The 18,835-nt window shown below is 36.8% G+C and overlaps 1 protein-coding gene across 1 annotated transcript in view; it reads left to right on the top strand.

The window, feature by feature from the left end:
* The window catches only part of LOC136036261 (cGMP-dependent protein kinase, isozyme 2 forms cD5/T2-like), a gene marked incomplete in the record, with an annotated part of 170,535 nt that overhangs the window by 75,305 nt on the left and 76,395 nt on the right, over positions 1 to 18,835 (top strand). The window contains 1 exon segment of the mRNA XM_065718394.1: positions 10,468 to 10,562. Within this exon segment, the coding sequence (XP_065574466.1) occupies positions 10,468 to 10,562 (95 nt within the window).

Here is an 18,835-nt window from a genome sequence, read left to right as displayed (position 1 = left end):
AAAAAAAGAAAGAAGAAAAAATCAATAGTTACATCAGCCAGCTGAAATATTTTTGTTATTTTTCTCTTTTCGTTTCGGTCCTAAAATTGATGTTTGGAGTAATTTTTTCCTTTTACTATTTGAATGAGGTTATTCTTCTTCTTCCTTTTGTTTGGATTATCCTGGAGACTTTTTTTGCATAGTATCATCATCAGAATTAAATCCCGGACCCTGTGGCGGGCGGCTGCAGCTGATATCGGAATCCAGATCCCGTATTACCAAGCAGAGATCAATCCCACTGCGCCACTAAGAGACTGAATGTGACTGACACTGCCTTGAACAGATGAACACTTCTTTACAACTTAATTATGAATTAGTATCCTGGCTATTACTACCACATTTATATTTTTGGGTTTTATGCAATCTTGTTACTTGACCTGTAATGTTGGTAATGTTACCGTAACATGACTAGTTAAATAGTTTTAACACCCTAATTAACTAGCTAACCTTCGAAAACTTAAATTGTTATTAAAACTCATTATCCTTTTAATGCTTGTGAACTAATTAAAACTACGTCTATAATTGCTTATATAACCAAGTTGGGTAATGACCCATTTAACGAACAGGCTACTAAATCTTGTACAAGTACGTTTTGTATAACTTGCCACATTGGTAGTTGTAACTGAGCATGTATTGTGAGTTCAGTAAATTATGGTAACGTGCGAGTTTTGCAGAGGAATCTTGGAAGTGTTTTGTATACAAAAAAGATTATTATTTTCTTGCTTCAATTTCGTGTCTTCAACGGATTGTTACTGGCATTTTCACACTTCTGAGGGTAACTATCAAGAATCATTGGCCAAGTTGTTCTCAAAAGAAGGATCAGCATTACACACCAGCTAACGCAAGTTAGAACAGGACATTGTCGGTTAAATTATTTCTTAAATAAAATTGGAAAAGCTAGAAGCGGAGAGTACATTTGTGGTGAAAGTGAAACTTGTAGCCACTTCCTGTTTAGTTGTCCTATTTATTTCTTACAACGTTTTGGTATGGAACTAGAACTCCATTCTTTAGGAATCAATTTCCCATTTTGTCCTAGTTCAGTAGTTTCTGATAAAGTATTAAGGAAATGCTTGAACAGATTTTTGTATTCAAATAGAAGACTGGTTTGATGTTAATATTTGATATTTATACCTGATTGTTGCCTTTGATTGTACCATTTATTAGTTTCATTTATTCTATTGTTTGTTTTTTTTTTCTTCCTTTGTAGTGTTAGTTTGTAGACATTTAGCAGTGAAATACTTGTAAAGGTTTAATCACTTAATAAAATCATCATCGTCATCAAGGTAATGTATACTCCGTCACGCTTTGATTCTCCTCATCTACAATAATTCGCTAATTCTTCTTTTGGAGAAAAGCTTAGCGGTTTTTTTCTGTTTTTAGGAAATTACTAAGAAGTGAGAAAAATACCAGATACAACTCTTAGAAGCGCCTGTGATGTTATTTTTTCTGTTATTTATTGGTGCTGCATATAAATCAAAAAAAGGGAAACATTATGCTGCCATATATAGCTTTTAGGGGCAGTGTCAAGCGTATTTTTCGTATTAAAGAACAATTCTTGCCTCATTAGAAATTCATGAATTAGTTTAGCCATGAAACGTGGCTCACACACTGACAGTGGCATCAATGAGGGGCTGAGAGGGGGATTTTTTTGCCCTCCCCTCTCCTATTTCGCAAAATCTTTTTTGTTTCATTGATAAATGCCTTTTTGTTTGGTATTTTCACTGAAAAATTGAACAATTACTTATTCCCCCCTTGTATTTTGGCCCCTCTAAATTTTTATGAATTGACACAACTGCCCAATGATATTTAAGCAGGATGCTAGCAATGTGAGTAGAACCGAAGATTGTGCGGGAAGTTATTTAAAAGTGAGTTTTCAAAGCTTTTCCAGATGGCAAAATATTCGAACATCACTAGTTAACCGAGACACTGCCAGAATATTTTTCATCCTTTTTCGAAGATTTTATCCTAATTTTGAAAATTCTACGGAAACCGCAATCCGTATCACCATCAAGGCTTACCGGAGTTTGAATCGAGAATTTCTTTCAGTGAACTTGATCCCAATGCTTAAAATTGAAAGCACTACACGCATGTAATAAAATTGGAAGGGAAATAAACCAGTTACTGGCTAAGACAGCTGCCAAACAAGATTACAAGTGACGTGTTCTATATTTCCAATACTAAGAGGTCCAAATGATTTTGTGGATTTATCTCAAGTGTGTTGTAATATTACCCGGGGAATCTAGATTTTACAACCCTCCCTATTTCTGCGTTGAAAAGCTAAGCTATAATATGCTGTTTTCGTCTGTATTAACCTTTTACCTGACTTAGGGCTAATTATCAAATTGGGTCTAAACCGTCAACATTGGCAGGTCAGTAACCTCTTTTGGCTAGTCAAATTTCCCTCTTTGTAAAGCTTTGTTTATTTATTAAAACTTAGAGTCTTCCACTCACTACTAAACTTTGTGTGACAAGAATTCAAAACAGCTCTGTTGGAAAAAATGGATGCAGCACAGAGCCAAGATGAAGGATTGAGTGAATAGACTACCAGTTTGACAGTCCAGCATGACTACCAGTAGGAGGTAGGAAGATAATACCATAAGATGACAGATGCCTTGGTTCCAAATGGATTTCAGTGTATACAAAACAGCTCCGGGCGCTGTCTTGTCTCTTTCTTTTTTTTGTCAACTAATATACCTATGATGTCGGTATGTCATGTGTAACAGGCATTAATTTAAATCTCTTAACAGCATATGATTGATGTGTGTGTTTCAAACTTGGCCCTTTAATCTTGGTCCTTTTTATGGTGACATGCAATCTGGGTTCTTTTTTCTGGATGAGTATTTATATTAATTCTTTACAACCAAAAGTGGACTATTTGATTTATATGAACACTCTGCTGTTTTAGTTGTGGTTGGACTTGACATTCATAAGGGAATTTATTAGTTTTTGGCACCGTTTTTGAATAGGGATCTTGGTCTTTTAAATTCAATATTTGTCACGACAAAGGTCACCAGATGGGTTACTTTTTCTTTTGGTGTGAATGGAGTTTCAGGGCTTTTTCTTGAATTTATTGCGATGCTAAAATACGAGGATTGATAGAACTTCCTCTGTGCCCGTTGGTAGAGGAAAGGTTGATAAGATAATGATGATGTGGTTTGCTTTCAGTTATATCTTATATACCAATTACACTTTCCTTCCATGCAAGTAGAGCTTTACAAGCGCAGTAGATCCTGCGGCTGCACACCTAAGGCTTGGCTCAGGTGGCGTCCATGACAGCAGAAGAAATGGAAGCAATTTTTTGACGCATTAAATATAAATCAAAGCAAAAAATAAGGTGTAATAACCTGTCAACAACATAATATATGATACTTAAACCTAAACTGGTTTAATTTTATAACCTTACTCGATTCGAAGGTGATGTGTTTATAGAGCCAAATTCAGTTGTTTTTTTTTTTTACCACCAAGGATCTTATGACTCAACAATGCGCTAAATTTGTATATTAAATTATTATTTAGGCTAATAGATTTTGATAAGTTACTTTAAAGCTGAAAATTTTAGACATGTGGACTCGGCATATTAATTAAACTCTTTATTGTGTATATAGCTTCGAAATACTAGTATTTTTAGTTTTGGTTACTATTGTCAAGGGTGGTTCAATACCTTTTATTATCAAGCACAACCCTTTACTAGGGTTGTGGGTACGGCTGCAACCAGGACAAATAGTTCAGGCGCCTTTTGTCAACAAATAGAAGATTAAATTGAACAATATTGCCACAGTTTGTGGCTTGATAGGTACTATTCACTTGGTAATCATTTAATTCAAAGTGTCTTAGTTAAAAGTAACTAGTGTAACTTAGAGGGTCGGTGAGATGCAGTCTGTCAGTAGCTAATCTGAAGGTGGTTGCACTTTGGATTCTATTGATCGAATGGTCCGGAAATGAGATCAATCAGTTGTTTTTTCGATGCTCACAAGGGAGTGTGCATTTTTTATTATTATTACTAAAGCCAAACGATTATACGCCATTTTAAAGATTGTATGTAGAAACAGATTAACCTCATTCTAGAGATTGTATGCTGTCTGTAGGTTTTATTAACCCTAGACAGGCCATTATAGGAACCAATACTATGAAAAATCTACAACGCCGCCCATGCAATCTGTATGTCAGACTAATGAAAAGATACGACATAAGTCTCTCAAGTATATAAAAATAGGGCATTTTCACTTCCTGTTGAAGGCTTTAAGGTAATTGTTTTTGGCAGAAAGTACAGTGGAAGTTCACATTTTTCGCACTCAAGTGGTATATCCTGATTTGCACTTTTTGCAGTGGCTCTGTTTCTCAGTCTTTTTCGACCAGTGATCAAGTCCATTGGCTTGAGCAGATATTGCCGGTCAGATTCGTTTGCGACTTCGAATGGGGCTGGGACTTTCTTTGACATCTGTGGATGGTCTACCGCATTTATGTTGGAGCAATGACACGTGCCAAGGCATACAACCCTGCTGCAACTTCAGACATAAAGGCTCTTAAGATCATTGGTTCGCCTGTCCTTGAAGTGAGCGCGTTGACGTCTGACATGAAAAGAAGCCACCTATTGCAGATATGTCAATAAGCTGTCAATAAGCCACTAGCATATCTGCTAAGTCTATGCCACCCATTTGACGGTTGTGCTCATAAACCATGGCTGGCCTTAAAATTTCAGCCCTGGATTTATCCTTAACGTTCCAGCGTCTACACGTATCCTGTGGCGTTGCTCCTGCATACGTCGAAGCCAGGCAAACCGTGTTGTTATCTAACCACTTCACTACAGTAACGCCAGAATGAATGACGCTCCTGTAATCGGAAGTTCCTCTCTTATTCTTTTTTTTTTCATTTCACCATCTTTGAGGAGCGCGCAGCCCTTCAGTCACGCTTTGTTCAATGTACCAATACAAGGGAATCCTTTAATTTTGAGCAAACCTGTTAGTTTCAAGCTCGAAAACCAGTTGTCACAGCAAAATCTTGTTGTTCATTTTCTGTGGTAAGGTGCTCACCAGACATTAAACTATGTTGCCTCCATATTCAAGATCTGGCTTTGTGTCACCTTCAACAAGAGTTCCCTTACCTTGGTAAACTTCAAAATCATGTACAAAACCTTACAAACCAGCTTTTATGAACACTTTTATTCTCCACTTCGTCGGCTATTTTGGTAGATATTGTCTCAAGCTGCTTTGTCCTTGAAAGGAATCATTTGCTCGTCAATTTAATGGTGTTCTTAGTGGCTGACTTCGAGAAAATTGGAACGGATACAACCCAGGACAGATCGAACCTTGTATTGCTTGTCTAATCCTTGTTCTCCAGGTTTCTTCGCTTTTTCATTGTCGTTGAAATGAAAAAAAGGTTTCATCTTGTCTAACCTTCGTCAGCCCATCTTGTCGGCAATTGCAGGGTATCTGGTAGCTCCTTCTCAATGTATTCGATAATAGGAAATTTTGTCACCCCCAATAATAGAATATCGTTCATGAAAACTTTTAGCTCTTCGACAGTGAGGCAGAGGTTGCATCACTCAGTTTGAAGTGCAAAGACGTTATAGTTGTTAAGTATTTCAGTGGAGTCACCAAGATGCCTGGAACTTGAATAGGCTTTCATCGTCATTCGATTGTCGGAAGTCTGGATCATCGTCAGCATCATCATCTGACAAGTCTGACAATATCTCTTCTGGAATGTCAAAAATATACTTGGCTGCATCTTCTGTGTCAATTTGGAGATTTTGAGGTCTTATTCTTAGTCTGTCGTAGGATTCCGCCATCTAGAAAGAAAACAAAAATTAGGCGTATGACACACCCTGCCTACTCAGTGATCAACCATCCCTGAGGGGTGGTATGACGTATTTTGTAAGAGAAACCCCTCTTACATAATGCCTGATGTAAAATTATACCGTTTTCTTCATCCATTTTATTTGTCTTATTTAGTTGTTCGTTTCACAATTTTGAGCCACGATCGTCCGATGTTTTATTTTTACAACACAAAACAATGTATCTTGCTACTGGTCCAAATTTTTGCACACATCATGAATTTCATCTACAGTAATTCAAAATAGTATATATTTTATGCACATTGGATATGCAAAGAATGTCCCATCTTTTCGTTCTATTTCCAGTTCCTAGCTTAGAAAATGCCTACGTTTTCGTTCGTTTTTCTTATCCCTTGGTTTGGTGACTCACTGCTTAGGCCACACGTCACACAGCAGATCCCCGAAGGCATCAATCGACTGCCATTTCTCTGCACCATCAAACGATGCTGTTAAAAACAATGGGAAAGGGGAGGTGTTTGAATCGTAATTTTGTGAGAAGAGGGCAAACTATTGTCTCTGGTTCTTATGTTTGCGCTATTTTTATGGCCCTTGGTATTAACCAAGTGACATATAGCGATCATAAATTCTGTCGCTTTGTCTGTCTGTCTGTCGGTCCCGGTTTTGCTACTTCAGGCGCTTCCAGGCAAGCTAGGACAATGAAACTTGGCATGCGTCAGGCATCAGGGACCGGACCAGATTGAATTAGAAGTAGTCGTTTTCTCGATTTGACCATCTGGGGGGAGTGGGGGGCCGGTTAATTCGGAAAAAATAGAAAAAATGAGGCATTTTTAACTTACGAAGGAGTGATCGGATCTTAATAGAATTTGAAGTTTGAAAGGATATCGTGTCTCAAAGTTCTTATTTTAAATCCCGACTGGATCCGGTGACATTGGGAGGAATTGAGGGGGGAACCTAAAATCTTGGAACATGCTTAGAGTGGAGGGATCGGGATGAAACTTGGTGGGAAAAATAAGCACAAGTCCTAGATACGTGATTAACATAACCGGGACGGTTATGTACATAACCGGGATGGTCTTTGGGGGAGTGGGGGGAGGGTTAATGCTGAAAAATTAGAAAAATGAGGTATTTTTAACTTACGAAGGAGTGACCAGATCTTAATGAAATTTGATGTTTGGAAGGATATCATGTCTCAGAGCTCTCATATTAAATTTATTAAATATTAAATATTAAATTTGAACCTTATCTGGTGAAGGAGATGTTGGGGGGCGGAACTTAAACTCTTGGAAAATACTTAGTGTGGAGGGATCGGGATGAAACTTGGTGGGAAAAACAAGCACAAGTCCTAGATACGGGATCGACATAACTGGAACAGATCTGCTCTCTTTGGGGGAGTTGGGGGGGGGGGGTTAATTCTAAAAAACTAGAAAAATGAGGTATTTTTAACTTGCAAAAGAGTGATCATATCTTAATGAAATTTCATATTTAGAAGGACATCGAAACTTATTTCTCTTATTTTTATCCCGACCGGTCCAGTGTCATTAGGGGGGGGGGAATCTTGGAAAACGCTTAAAGCGGAGAGATCAGGATGAAACTTGGTGCAAAGAATAAGCACAAGTCCAAGATAGGTGACTGACATAACCGGGCCGGATCCGCTCTCTTTGGTGGAGTTGGGGGGGGGGACTAATTCGGAAAAATTAGAAAAAATGAGGTATTTGTAACTTAGGAACAGGTGGTCAGATCTTAATGAAATTTGATATTTAGAAGGATCTTGTGCTTTAAAAATCTCATTTTAAATCCCGACCAGATCCGGTGACATTGAAGGGAGTTGGATTGGGAAGCCAGATTTCTTGGAAAACGTGAAATCGAGGCATCTTACGAATGGGTGATCGGATCTCAATGAAACTTGATATATAGAACAATCTTATTTCTCAGATGCTCCATTTTCAATTCGAATCGGATCCGGGGACATAGATGGTTGGAGGAGGGAAACAGAAATCTTGGAAACCGGAAATCTTGGAAAACGCTTAGAGTGGAGATATCGGGATGAAACTTGATGGGAATTATAAGCACAAGTTATAGATACGAAATTGATATAATTGGTACGGATCCTTTCTCTTTGGGGGAGCTGGGGGTTGTTAATTTGGAAAAAAGTTAGAAAAACTGAGGTATTTTTAACTTAAGAACGGTTGACCGGATCTTAATGAAATTTATATTTAGAAGGAACTCATCTCTCAGAGCTCTTATTTCAAATCCCGACCAGATCTGTTGACCTTGGGGGGAGCTGGAGGGGGAAACCAGAAATCTTGGAAAATGCTTATAGATGTCGTAGATACGTGACTGACGTAACCCGAATGGATCCCCTCTCTTTGGGGGAGTTAGATGGTGGGGTTCAGTGCTTTGGCGAGTTTGGTGCTTCTGGACGTTCTAGGACGATGAAAATCGGTAGGTGTGTCAGGGAGCTGTACAAATTGACTTGTTAAAGTCGTTTTCCCCGATTCGAATATCTGGGGGGGCTGAAGGGAGAGGAAAAATTAGAAAAATTGAGGTATTTTTTACGTGCGAGTGGGTGATCGGATCTTAATGAATTTTGATATTTAGAAGGACCTCGTGACTCAGAGCTCTTATTTTAAATCCCGACCAGCATTAAGCCTCTGATTTTCCTTTTAAATCAATTTATTGATTCTTAGAATTTTGCTAGAGCTCATTAGCATGAGAGGGTTGACTCTAGTTCAGCGTTGTCGAGTGATAGCCATGAGAGGAAAATTTTCAAGTAATTTAACCCGTAGTCAACATGCGTGATTTCCCCAGCGAGAACCTCCAACAGGTACGACTCTAGTTTGGCATTTGTGAAGGGACACACATGCACGGAAAGGTGTAGCATAAATGGCAGACAGTAACAACGGCAATCAAAGGGATAAAATTAACCCTTGACTGGGCTGCCCACTTAATTCAACAATCTGTCTTGGCTTTTTTCTACAATATGCCATGACTTCCAATTTTCCCACAACTATTCCCTCTTTGTTTAAATTCAAAAATCAACGGATCTCGGCAATCAAAGTAACAACGGCAATCAAAGGGATAAAATTAACCCTTGACTGGGCTGCCCACTTAATTCAACAATCTGTCTTGGCTTTTTTCTACAATTGGCCATGACTTCCACTTTTCCCACAACTATTCCCTCTTTGTTTAAATTCCGTTGATTTTTGAATTTAAACAAAGAGGGAATAGTTGTGGGAAAATTGGAAGTCATGGCCAATTGTAGAAAAAAGCCAAGACAGATTGTTGAATTAAGTGGGCAGCCCAGTCAAGGGTTAATTTTATCCCTTTGATTGCCGTTTGAATTTAAACAAAGAGGGAATAGTTGTGGGAAAATTGGAAGTCATGGCCAATTGTAGAAAAAAGCCAAGACAGATTGTTGAATTAAGTGGGCAGCCCAGTCAAGGGTTAATTTTATCCCTTTGATTGCCGTTGTTACTGTCTGCCATTTATGCTACACCTTTCCGTGCATGTGTGTCCCTTCACAAATGCCAAACTAGAGTCGTACCTGTTGGAGGTTCTCGCTGGGGAAATCACGCATGTTGACTACGGGTTAAATTACTTGAAACCATATGAGCTCTTATCTCTTGGCTCTTCCGACCTCGTCACAAGTGCCATATGAGCTCTTAGCTCTTGTTTTTTAATACCTGTCGTCAAACCTAAATTGATAATATATTAATTCCTTAGGGCCTAAACTGTTTTTAATCCTAACCTTTTAGTAGATGGCACTAAGGTATTACAATCAAAGATTGTCACCTGTTCTTCTATCCAAAAAAAAGCGTCAAAATCTCCATAATACGCTTTGATTTTTATGGGTAAACTGAGTGTTTGAGAATTATTAAATTTTTGATTTGTGACAGGTGAGGTATTATTTCTGGCAGATAACATTGCATCATTTTCAGTTGAAAAGTCTTTTCTTTTACTATATGGCGAGAATTTACTTTGGTACAGGGTGACAAACAAATTTGTGTGACAAAATGAAGATTTTTAATGACCCGAAAAATTGAAGTTTCTTATTCGTAAATCGAACGTAGGTAACCATGGTCCGTTTGTGTGTCGTTTTTTTTTTTTTTTTTTTTTTTCGTTTGACAGAAGATCGGTATGACAAAAATAGAGACCAGTGAGTTGTTTTTTATTGATCAGCTAATTTTATCCTTAAAGTTTGGTTTGCTTTACAAAAATATTTTGCTTTCCTGAAAAAAATAATGCTTATGCATCTATATAACACAACTGTGTTTTTTTTGTTTTTTTTTTCGTCATCGCATTTTTTTATTGAACCTTAAGATTTTTAAGCTTCGCTCTAGCTATCTATGAAAGTAAAATTTAATTTTCTTCAAATAACGTTATACCAGAATTATATTTTATGTATTTAACCAAATATTTTTATTACTTTTTTTAATTAAAACTTATTTTATTGTGTATTAAGGCCAGAGGAATTAATTAATGATTGCCAAAGCAAGTCTAGTTTTAACCATAAATAATTATTATACAGTATATTTTGGATAAGGAGACATTTAACTTACTAAATCTTACAGCCAAATAATTTAAGTGTTTTTTAGTTTTATTATAAGACTGTTTTCTAACTGAATCTTGTTCCTTAGGTACGGGTTACAATCAAAGAACCAGATAATGGCCAAGAAAAGTTTATTCGAACCCTTTCGCGCGGAGATTTCTTTGGTGAAAAAGCACTTCAAGGGTATGTTTTTCACCTTTTTATTAGAAATATTATCTTAATACAACTTTTTCCTTGCATTTTTTCTGGATTAAACTTTGGATAAGTTAGCCCAGTCGGAAAAGATTCATAACAGGATGATATGTTTATGAATTTATGATTACAAGTAGTCTGTCACAGGGACATGAACAGGTGGGCCTTTTAGCTCACCCCTACCTCGAATCCTAAGTTTTCCTAAAATTTTGGGCAGTTCGTATTCGGACTATCAATAAAGGAAAACTTGTTTTTGGATCCTCCCCTTCGAAAAAATTCTTGCGTAGGTGTTCGGGGGTATGGTATGTAATAACATGCATTATCATTAACTTTAGACAACGTGCTATCATGTGAAGCACATTGGTTGGACATTCTAAAGTTAATGATAGTCTTACTTTCAAATTCGTTTTCTTGTGCTAAAAGCGTGAGACTTTTTCTGAATGTTGCAGAATGTTAGATTCACTGCATATTTTGGTCTTCCAGGGTTGGGGCTAAACCCATACTGGTCATGCCAATACCTCGCTACTAGTGTCAACTTACTGCTCAATTGGTATTATAAAGGTCACCTTCACGTGGGGCTACTGGGTTTGAACCCCTCCCCCTGAAATTTGTGTCCGACTCATAAAAACGTAACAAAAATGCACATAAAAAATTTGTGATGTGTTTTTTTAGTTCTTTGTCCCCCCCTCTTCCGAAGATAAATCTTTGAGTGTTATATATTTTTTAACTACAAAATTTTTGCTTTATTATTGTCTTGCTCAACTAAGTCTTGACGTCGCGGTATTTTTATCATAAAATATGGAAGTTCAATACAACTGAAAAATACCAAAACATATGTAAAAGGGATAGATTTTGATCAGTGAGCGAAACAAACAATTATAAAACTTACTGATTTTTTTTAGTCTACATCCTAAACTCCTTTCCAATGGAAAAAAACGGAAGAGAAAAAAAATGGCTTTTACGCTATATTTACCAAATAAGCTGCTAGTAATTTCTATAAGCACGGATTTGACAAAATAACAATCAATAATACAAAAAAATAGAATAAGAAGAATAATATGAAACATTTTGTTTCACATTTCCTTTCTTTAGTTTTTTTTTCTCACGGTCTTTCTGGGCCGTATCCAGGATTTTTGCCCCGCTGTGGTTCCTTCTTGGGGGGAGGGGTACGGGTAAGACTTTAAAAAACGAAGCAAAAATTTCTCAAATTTATTTTGTTACATTTTTACGAGTTGGACAACAATTTTGGGGGAATCGAGTTAACCTACCCCCCACAGAAAAGATGGCCTTGTGGTCTTTATTGTTTTGGTTTTCTCTAAAATGGAGTTAACCCATCCCCCACAAAAAATACGGCCTTGTGGTCTTTATAGTTTTGGTTTTCTCTTTTTTATATATTCTTCTTCTACTAATTTCCGTTACTAATAGTCACAGGAAGGCAATTTTTAGGTAAGGATTGGAATCAGTCAAAATATACTCGTTTGAAGAATTTTCTCTTTTTTAATATTAGTTGTCTTTTATTTATTTATTTTTTTTTTTTTGCTCATCGTTTTGTGTAAGGTAGCGAAAAGTTTCTTTTCTGTTTATTTTTCTGTGTTTTTATATTCATTTCATTGTCACTAAAAATGGTTTCAGAGGGGAATAGAACATCAGGCTATTTTCAAAACTGTTTGTTTCTCTGCTTTAGTGAAAATTTGCCGCTTTTTTAAGAATTTGTTTGTTTTTTCTTCCGTTCGACTGCTATAAATATTTTTTCTGAAATCAAATTTGGCTTTAGCTTTGCAAAATATGCCAAAATCCCCTGATAGATATATTATATCTATCAGGGTTTTTTTTTGTTGTTGTTGTTTTTTTTTTTAGTGGGGGAGTGCACATTTTTGAAATGACAGATATTGGCGAACCATATGGAAATAAAAAAAACTATGGATAATCGTAAAAAATCTTATGACTCTAGAAGAGGGAATTGTGTTAAACCCCATTGCCCCACCCCTCCTTTGCGTGTATTAAAGCCCCAGATATAAATGTGTCGAAAAAATTTCTGCTATCCAAGTTTAAAGATGGACCTAAAGCTTTGTTGAAAGCACCTGGAAGATTTCAAAGGAAGAAGAAAGAGTTGTAGAACATATTGTTTTGATAAGATGGAGAATTTCCAGTGGCAGTGTGTAAATACAGCAAAAGTTTATTCGCTACTCAATTAGTACTAATTTTCATTGTGTGTTGTTAGCTTTTCGATGCTGCGTTGTTATGGATTCGATTCTTGGATTTTTTTTTTTTATTTTTTTTAGTCCCTTTTTATCAGATAAATGCCCTTTTTGTAAACTTACCTTCATCTTTCCTTTTACTGGTTTGGTTTTCTCTTTCGGGTTTCTTTTTAAGTAATAATTACGGTGTTCCCTTTTTCTCACAGGCAATCCGATTAGTTTTACAGTTAAAAGGGTGACTCATACATGTTAAAAATGTATTGTTAGACTCCAGTTTGGCCAAAACTCAATGAGGGTGAAAGGGAGAATTAGTTTATACATTGTGACTACGTGTCACTTATGTCATGCCTTGCGAGGGATTTAATTGGCTGGTCTTTTTTTTCCTTTTCTTTTTCAATCAATCAGTTTATTAAGAGAAAATAAAGAAAAATACTTCGTTTGTAACATCCGAGGTGATACTTCGCCCAACGAAGAATTCTCTAATGAAGAAAATACGTTCCGAGACCATACTGGCTGTGCATGACGTATGAAAACAAGAAAGGAAATAATAAATGTAAAGAGAAAAATTAAATAGGTGAAAAAACGTTCAAAAATCAAGGTTAGCCTCCTCGTCTTCGCTATCAATTTTGGGCTAATTACTTACATATGGAGCAGGCTACACAACCCTCTGTTGACTTGAGTAAAACCCACAACAATATAATTATTCACAGTTGGAAAACTCGTCAGAATCACTGCTGTAAGTTTCAGGTTGTTTGTTTATCTTCTTTTTTTCTTGGCACTTCTTCACTCTTATTCAGCCACTTCCCCTTTGTTTTTAGAGTTTCCATTTTGCTTTCTATTTTGTTTGTCATCCTCTAACTCTTTTTTGTATTGTGAATCAGTTATGATGCAGTCTTTCTCCTCCTTTGATTTGTCCATTTGCTCTTCCTCTGACCTTTGGAATAGGAGTCATTCATGTCAGTTCTCATCCAACAGCATCCAGGAGTAGCCTTGTCATCCATGTTAAATTGGGCCTTTTTACCCGGAATGCCATTAGCCAACGGTAGGGCTAAAAACTGTAATATTTTCACCCCTATCCCTACAAGTGTGGGAATTTTCTTTATCAACAGGTGAGCCAGACGAAGATTTTCCCACTTGTTCTTTCTCTGTCGTTGGAGGTTCCTCAATCGCTTTTTGGGTTGAAGGTCAAGCTTGTTTGATGTTAGTAATGTCAGCGGGTAGGTAATCTGAATCGGAGAATATGGCTGGGTTAGGTGGCCTGTTATCTGTTGCTTTAAACCCCTTTATTGCGGTATTCGTAGAGGCGCTTTGGATAAACGCTGATCCGAAGAGTGTTGAAATTTGAAACAGTCTTACGACTTCCCCTGGGTTGCAACGGAGCCACTTTCGAAGCTCGTCAGCGTAGTGAAGGCTCAAAGGCTTCATGAAAGACACATCAAGCGATTGTAACTTGTAAAAATACTGCGGGGGCAAACACAGCAACGAAACACCATTATCTCTTGCGTAGTCTTTGACCTCTAGGTTCTTGGTGTGGATGAATGTTCGTCTAATATGAGAAGAACCGGGAAATCCGGGAAAATGCTACAAATTTCTTAAACTATACTAAGAACAGTTCAGCGGTCATAATCCCAGTGCTGTGAACCTCAGCCCAATTCTCTCAGGGTAGTCTCAGCTCAAACTCCTTCTGGATTTTTTTCCTCGGAAAAACTAACATCGGGGGCATACATGGTCTACTTGGATACATACAAATGAGGCAAGTCACTGGTTTCCTCCTTTCTATAGAAGTTATTGCACCAAATTGTCGTTTCTCTTACATGCAGTGATTTTTGAATGGCTCTTAGGATTCACTGAAACACCAGTTTCATCGCAATAAATATCTGTGATGCTGTAAGTTTGTGCTTATCTACCAACTGAGTGAATAGCCAAAAAAAACTATCCACAGCCACTATATTAAATTCCATAGCTCTTGCACCAGATGTTGACTCGGACTTACGAATCGACAGAGTAGGATTTCTCTTTAAAAAATCCGTCGACCCAGAATTTACCAGCTATTTCAGTTTGATATCTATGAGCTATGTCATTTCTTTCAGCTAACTGGTAAGCTAAGGCACGTAAGTCGTTCAGCGTGAGACCAAATAGCCGTGACTCCATAGTTTTTAAGTACGTCACAAGCTCAAATTCCTGCTCTTGGGTGAACACGGCTTGAAATTTCCCAGCAGTTATATCAATCAAATACTGAAGATCTTCCGTTTTTTCTTAACATACCTTTCAAGAATAGTTTGGGGAACGTCAAACTCATTAGAAGCCTTCAGGCGAAAAAAATTCAATTTTAACGACTGGTCAGATCAAAACAGTGCGGGGCAGAATTGGGTGCTTCCCTATTCCGCTCCACCCGTTCTACCCCAGGAACACGCCTTATTACTTGGGATTATGGCCACACGAAAACTTCAGGTAAAGAAACAGTAAGGTGACTAAAACAGAGCCCATTGAACGTGCTACAAGTATAACGAGCTATAGTTGTAATGCAAAGAAGTGTGTTGACCTTACCTTGATTACCAAACCAATAAAAGTTTCAATCCAACAGCAAATAACAAGACAACAACAGGTTCAGTCATCAAACGAAAGGAAACTAAACCAACATGGAGGCCGCAGTTGATGCTAAGAATGAAATGCTAGTCATCAATCCTGTTGGGAGAGTAATTTAAACGAAGTAAATGGCACTTCTCCACTGTGTAAGATGGAGAGGATAGCCTGGATCTTTTAATTTGTGCCTAGGTTTAATGAGCCTTCACAAACAAATCATTAAAGAGGGTGGTGAGAATAGGCTGTTAGAAATTCTTAAGAACAATTAAATGTGTAACTATTTTTCTTTTTTTGTGTCTACTGGTTTTGGTCAATAAGAATGTCACACAGCTTAGTTAGAATCGCCAGTTCCCTAGTGTGCGTGTGATTTTTTTTTTATTTTTTTTTTTTTTTTTTTTGCTTAAAACCACCTGTTAAAAATCATGGAACCCTTTATATGTATATATATATACACATATATGTATGTATACATGTATGTATAGAAGGACCTATTTTTCTGAAAATTATTTTTCTGTCTGCCACTCGTTACACAATCCTGAATTGTTACCCTCTCAACTGTTTACTAGTTACAGGCAGGGGTGGATTGGTCCAGCGAGATGGAAATAAATTCTATGTTGGTCTGGTCAGGCCCAAAAGTTATTTAATGGAACACATCTTTACTTTTTGCTTAATTGGAGACATGCAGATGTCTGATCTGTACTGTGAGACCACAAACAATACTGGGACAAAAGAGCTCCATATAATATTCCAGTAATGGTCGGAGAAGCAAAAACGAGCTATAACCCAACATCTTCGAACATATTATCTGTGACGTATTACTAGTGAGAATCTGAGCAACGAAGCTCCTCCGGTAAATTGAAGACTAATGACTCCCATTTGAGAAGTTGTTGAAGTTTGCAAAAATGGGGAAATTCATTTTTAAATAAATAAACAATGCATTGGAGCCTTATGGCTCTTCACTATAAGCGTCGTTAGAGCGTTGGTCCTGATTAGTATTGTACAGTTTTGTTCTTCTCTTTTAAACTTTGAGGGATATGTTGATGTATATCAACTTAAAGCTGGACTGTTGTGTACTTATGTTACAACAGGCCTTCTCTGGAAAATTTCTACAGTTTTACAAGCTTTTAAATGTCCTTTTAATTCACTTTCAGTATTTTATTGGGTAAACAAGAGAACTAGGGCTGTCTATGGGATAACAAATAATTATTTATGGCAGTTTACTTTTTATCTCTTTTGAAGAGAACTGGGGATAATAATTTCACAAGTTTTGTGAATCAAACTTTTGTATTTCTTTTTTTTTGGTGGAGAGAAGGGGGATCTCAGATTCTTGAATAGCATGTCGATGCTGGCCTTTTTTTGTCTTTTCCTTTGGCTACAAATTTTTTGCTTAGCATATATTTTTGGTCTACAAGTGCTCTGACTGCCCCTGGTAAATGGTACAATTTTCTAATTCAAATTAATTTGTATGTGCAACGCAAGTATTTAAAAGAGTCTCGTAATCATAATTTCTTTTTACCTTTTATTTTTTGTCAACTCTTTATGTTTGACCTACTATGGGACGATTTTGCCCTAACACTTAACATCTCGATTGTTTGAAGTTTTATTTCAATGTGGAAGAAGAATATCATGGATTTTCTATGGAGTTGAATTAATGGCATTTCTAATGTTGTTATATAAGAAATGGATGTTCAATAAGAGCTTGCTGTTAAAAGTATGTTAATTTCGTACTCTACCTGCTTAAGTACCGCTGAAATTTCCGACTCGAAAGGTTTAGCTTCATAAATCCGTTCAAGGAGTGGTCAGGTATTCGTGTAAATTCAAAGGTTAAACGGAACTTAATGAGAAAACATTTTTATTCAGTTTTTATTTGTGTGTCTGTTAGTTACGTGCGAATTTTGTTTTCCCTTTTTCATTTTCTGTTCTCCAAGGGGTATTAAACACTATTATCATATTATAAAGCTTCGAACAAAGACAGTAAATTCAACCCCTCCCTGGTTCTCCCAATTTACAAAAGTCCCTAGTTACGACCATAGTCATATTTGGTGTCAAGTTGGTCCAGCAAGAGTTTAAAATTGTCTGGAAGTCTCCTATCAAATGCTTCACCCCACACTCATTATCCATCTGGTCATAAGCGCCGTACTATTTAACCTAATAAACCTGTTCATTAATCTTTGTATATATATATGTAAATGCTTTTATACGGAGAATCAAAACTGTATTAATTTGGATTTCTCTCGTCAATTTATTTGCATCTCTTTCCCCTCTCTCCCGATAAAGAAATGATTGACTGGCCGAGCCAGGATGGTCACCCCATCACCCCTCTTTAACTTTTTTGGTCCTATTCCTGGTCAAAACATTTGTTACTGAATGTAAACATCTGATATTACGCACTCAAAGTGCTGTTGATAACTATTTGCATTTAGTTGAACGGCTTCGGAACTTGGAGGACCCAATTGTAAATATTTAAGAAGTAAATCAGTAATGGATCATGGATTACGGTTGTTGTAATATATCCTTACAAAGCTAAAAATGTTTGCAAAGCTAAAATGTGTTTGTATACTAAAGTATATTCCTGTGAAACTCTTCATGTTGTCCCATCCGTGTGGTAAGGGAAGAAACTACCAAATATTAGTTTTAGACATTTCCTTGTTCAAATTTTTGTACTGAATCAATTGGTGAAGTTGATTTGTTCATTGTTTGTCAGTTGATAGGATTAAAAGAGAAAAAACCTAGCGAGGCCGTCCTAAAAAATCCAGGATTTTTGTTTCGGAGGAAGGGGGGTTACAAAAAAGAACTTTACAAAGCGCATCATAAGCTTGCTTTACTGGATTTTGTTACTTTTTTTTAGAACCGGCAAGACTTTTTGGATGGGGTTCAAACCCATTTACTCCCTCCTCAACATACGGCTGTGAAAACAAGCATTTCTCAAGTTTCGTAGCTTCTTTTTATGCATTTCTTTTTTTTTCTCTTCGTTTGACTTTTATCAGTATGATCTCGAGAAAAAAAGCCCTGTAAATAGTTTTGTAGTGGGGTTTTCAACTCCTTTGAAATCCTACCCTTTTTTATTTGTCCCCTTACCAAAAAGATGGGGCAATACCTCCCAAGTCTAAATTAAAATAATCTGAAACGCTTAGTATGTTTACTTTATATTACTGATGAACCGGTATTTCAAATAAAGTAAACCTGGTCAAAAGTGGAAAGCAGCAATTTATATATGGGGAAGAATTCTTTTATATTGTGTTACAAAAGAACTTTGGATTCAAATCCACTGGGGAAACGGTAGAATTAGAAAACCAGCTAAAAATACTCCGAAAATTACAGTTGCCTCACCCAGATCCTATTAAAATCCAAAGAATAACTTTCAGGAACTATGTGTCTGCTATAATCGTTCTCTATATTATATTATAATTGGTGTGCTTCTAAAATAAACATTTTAAAATAGAGGAATTTTTCGCAATACGTTTAATTGCATGATTCCACTAT

The sequence above is a fragment of the Artemia franciscana genome, chromosome 15, assembly GCF_032884065.1.
Source record: "Artemia franciscana chromosome 15, ASM3288406v1, whole genome shotgun sequence".
NCBI classification, from domain to species: Eukaryota; Metazoa; Arthropoda; class Branchiopoda; order Anostraca; family Artemiidae; genus Artemia; species Artemia franciscana.
The sequence above is the reverse complement of the archived record's forward strand: the minus strand, read 5'-3'. Positions and strand labels throughout refer to the sequence as shown.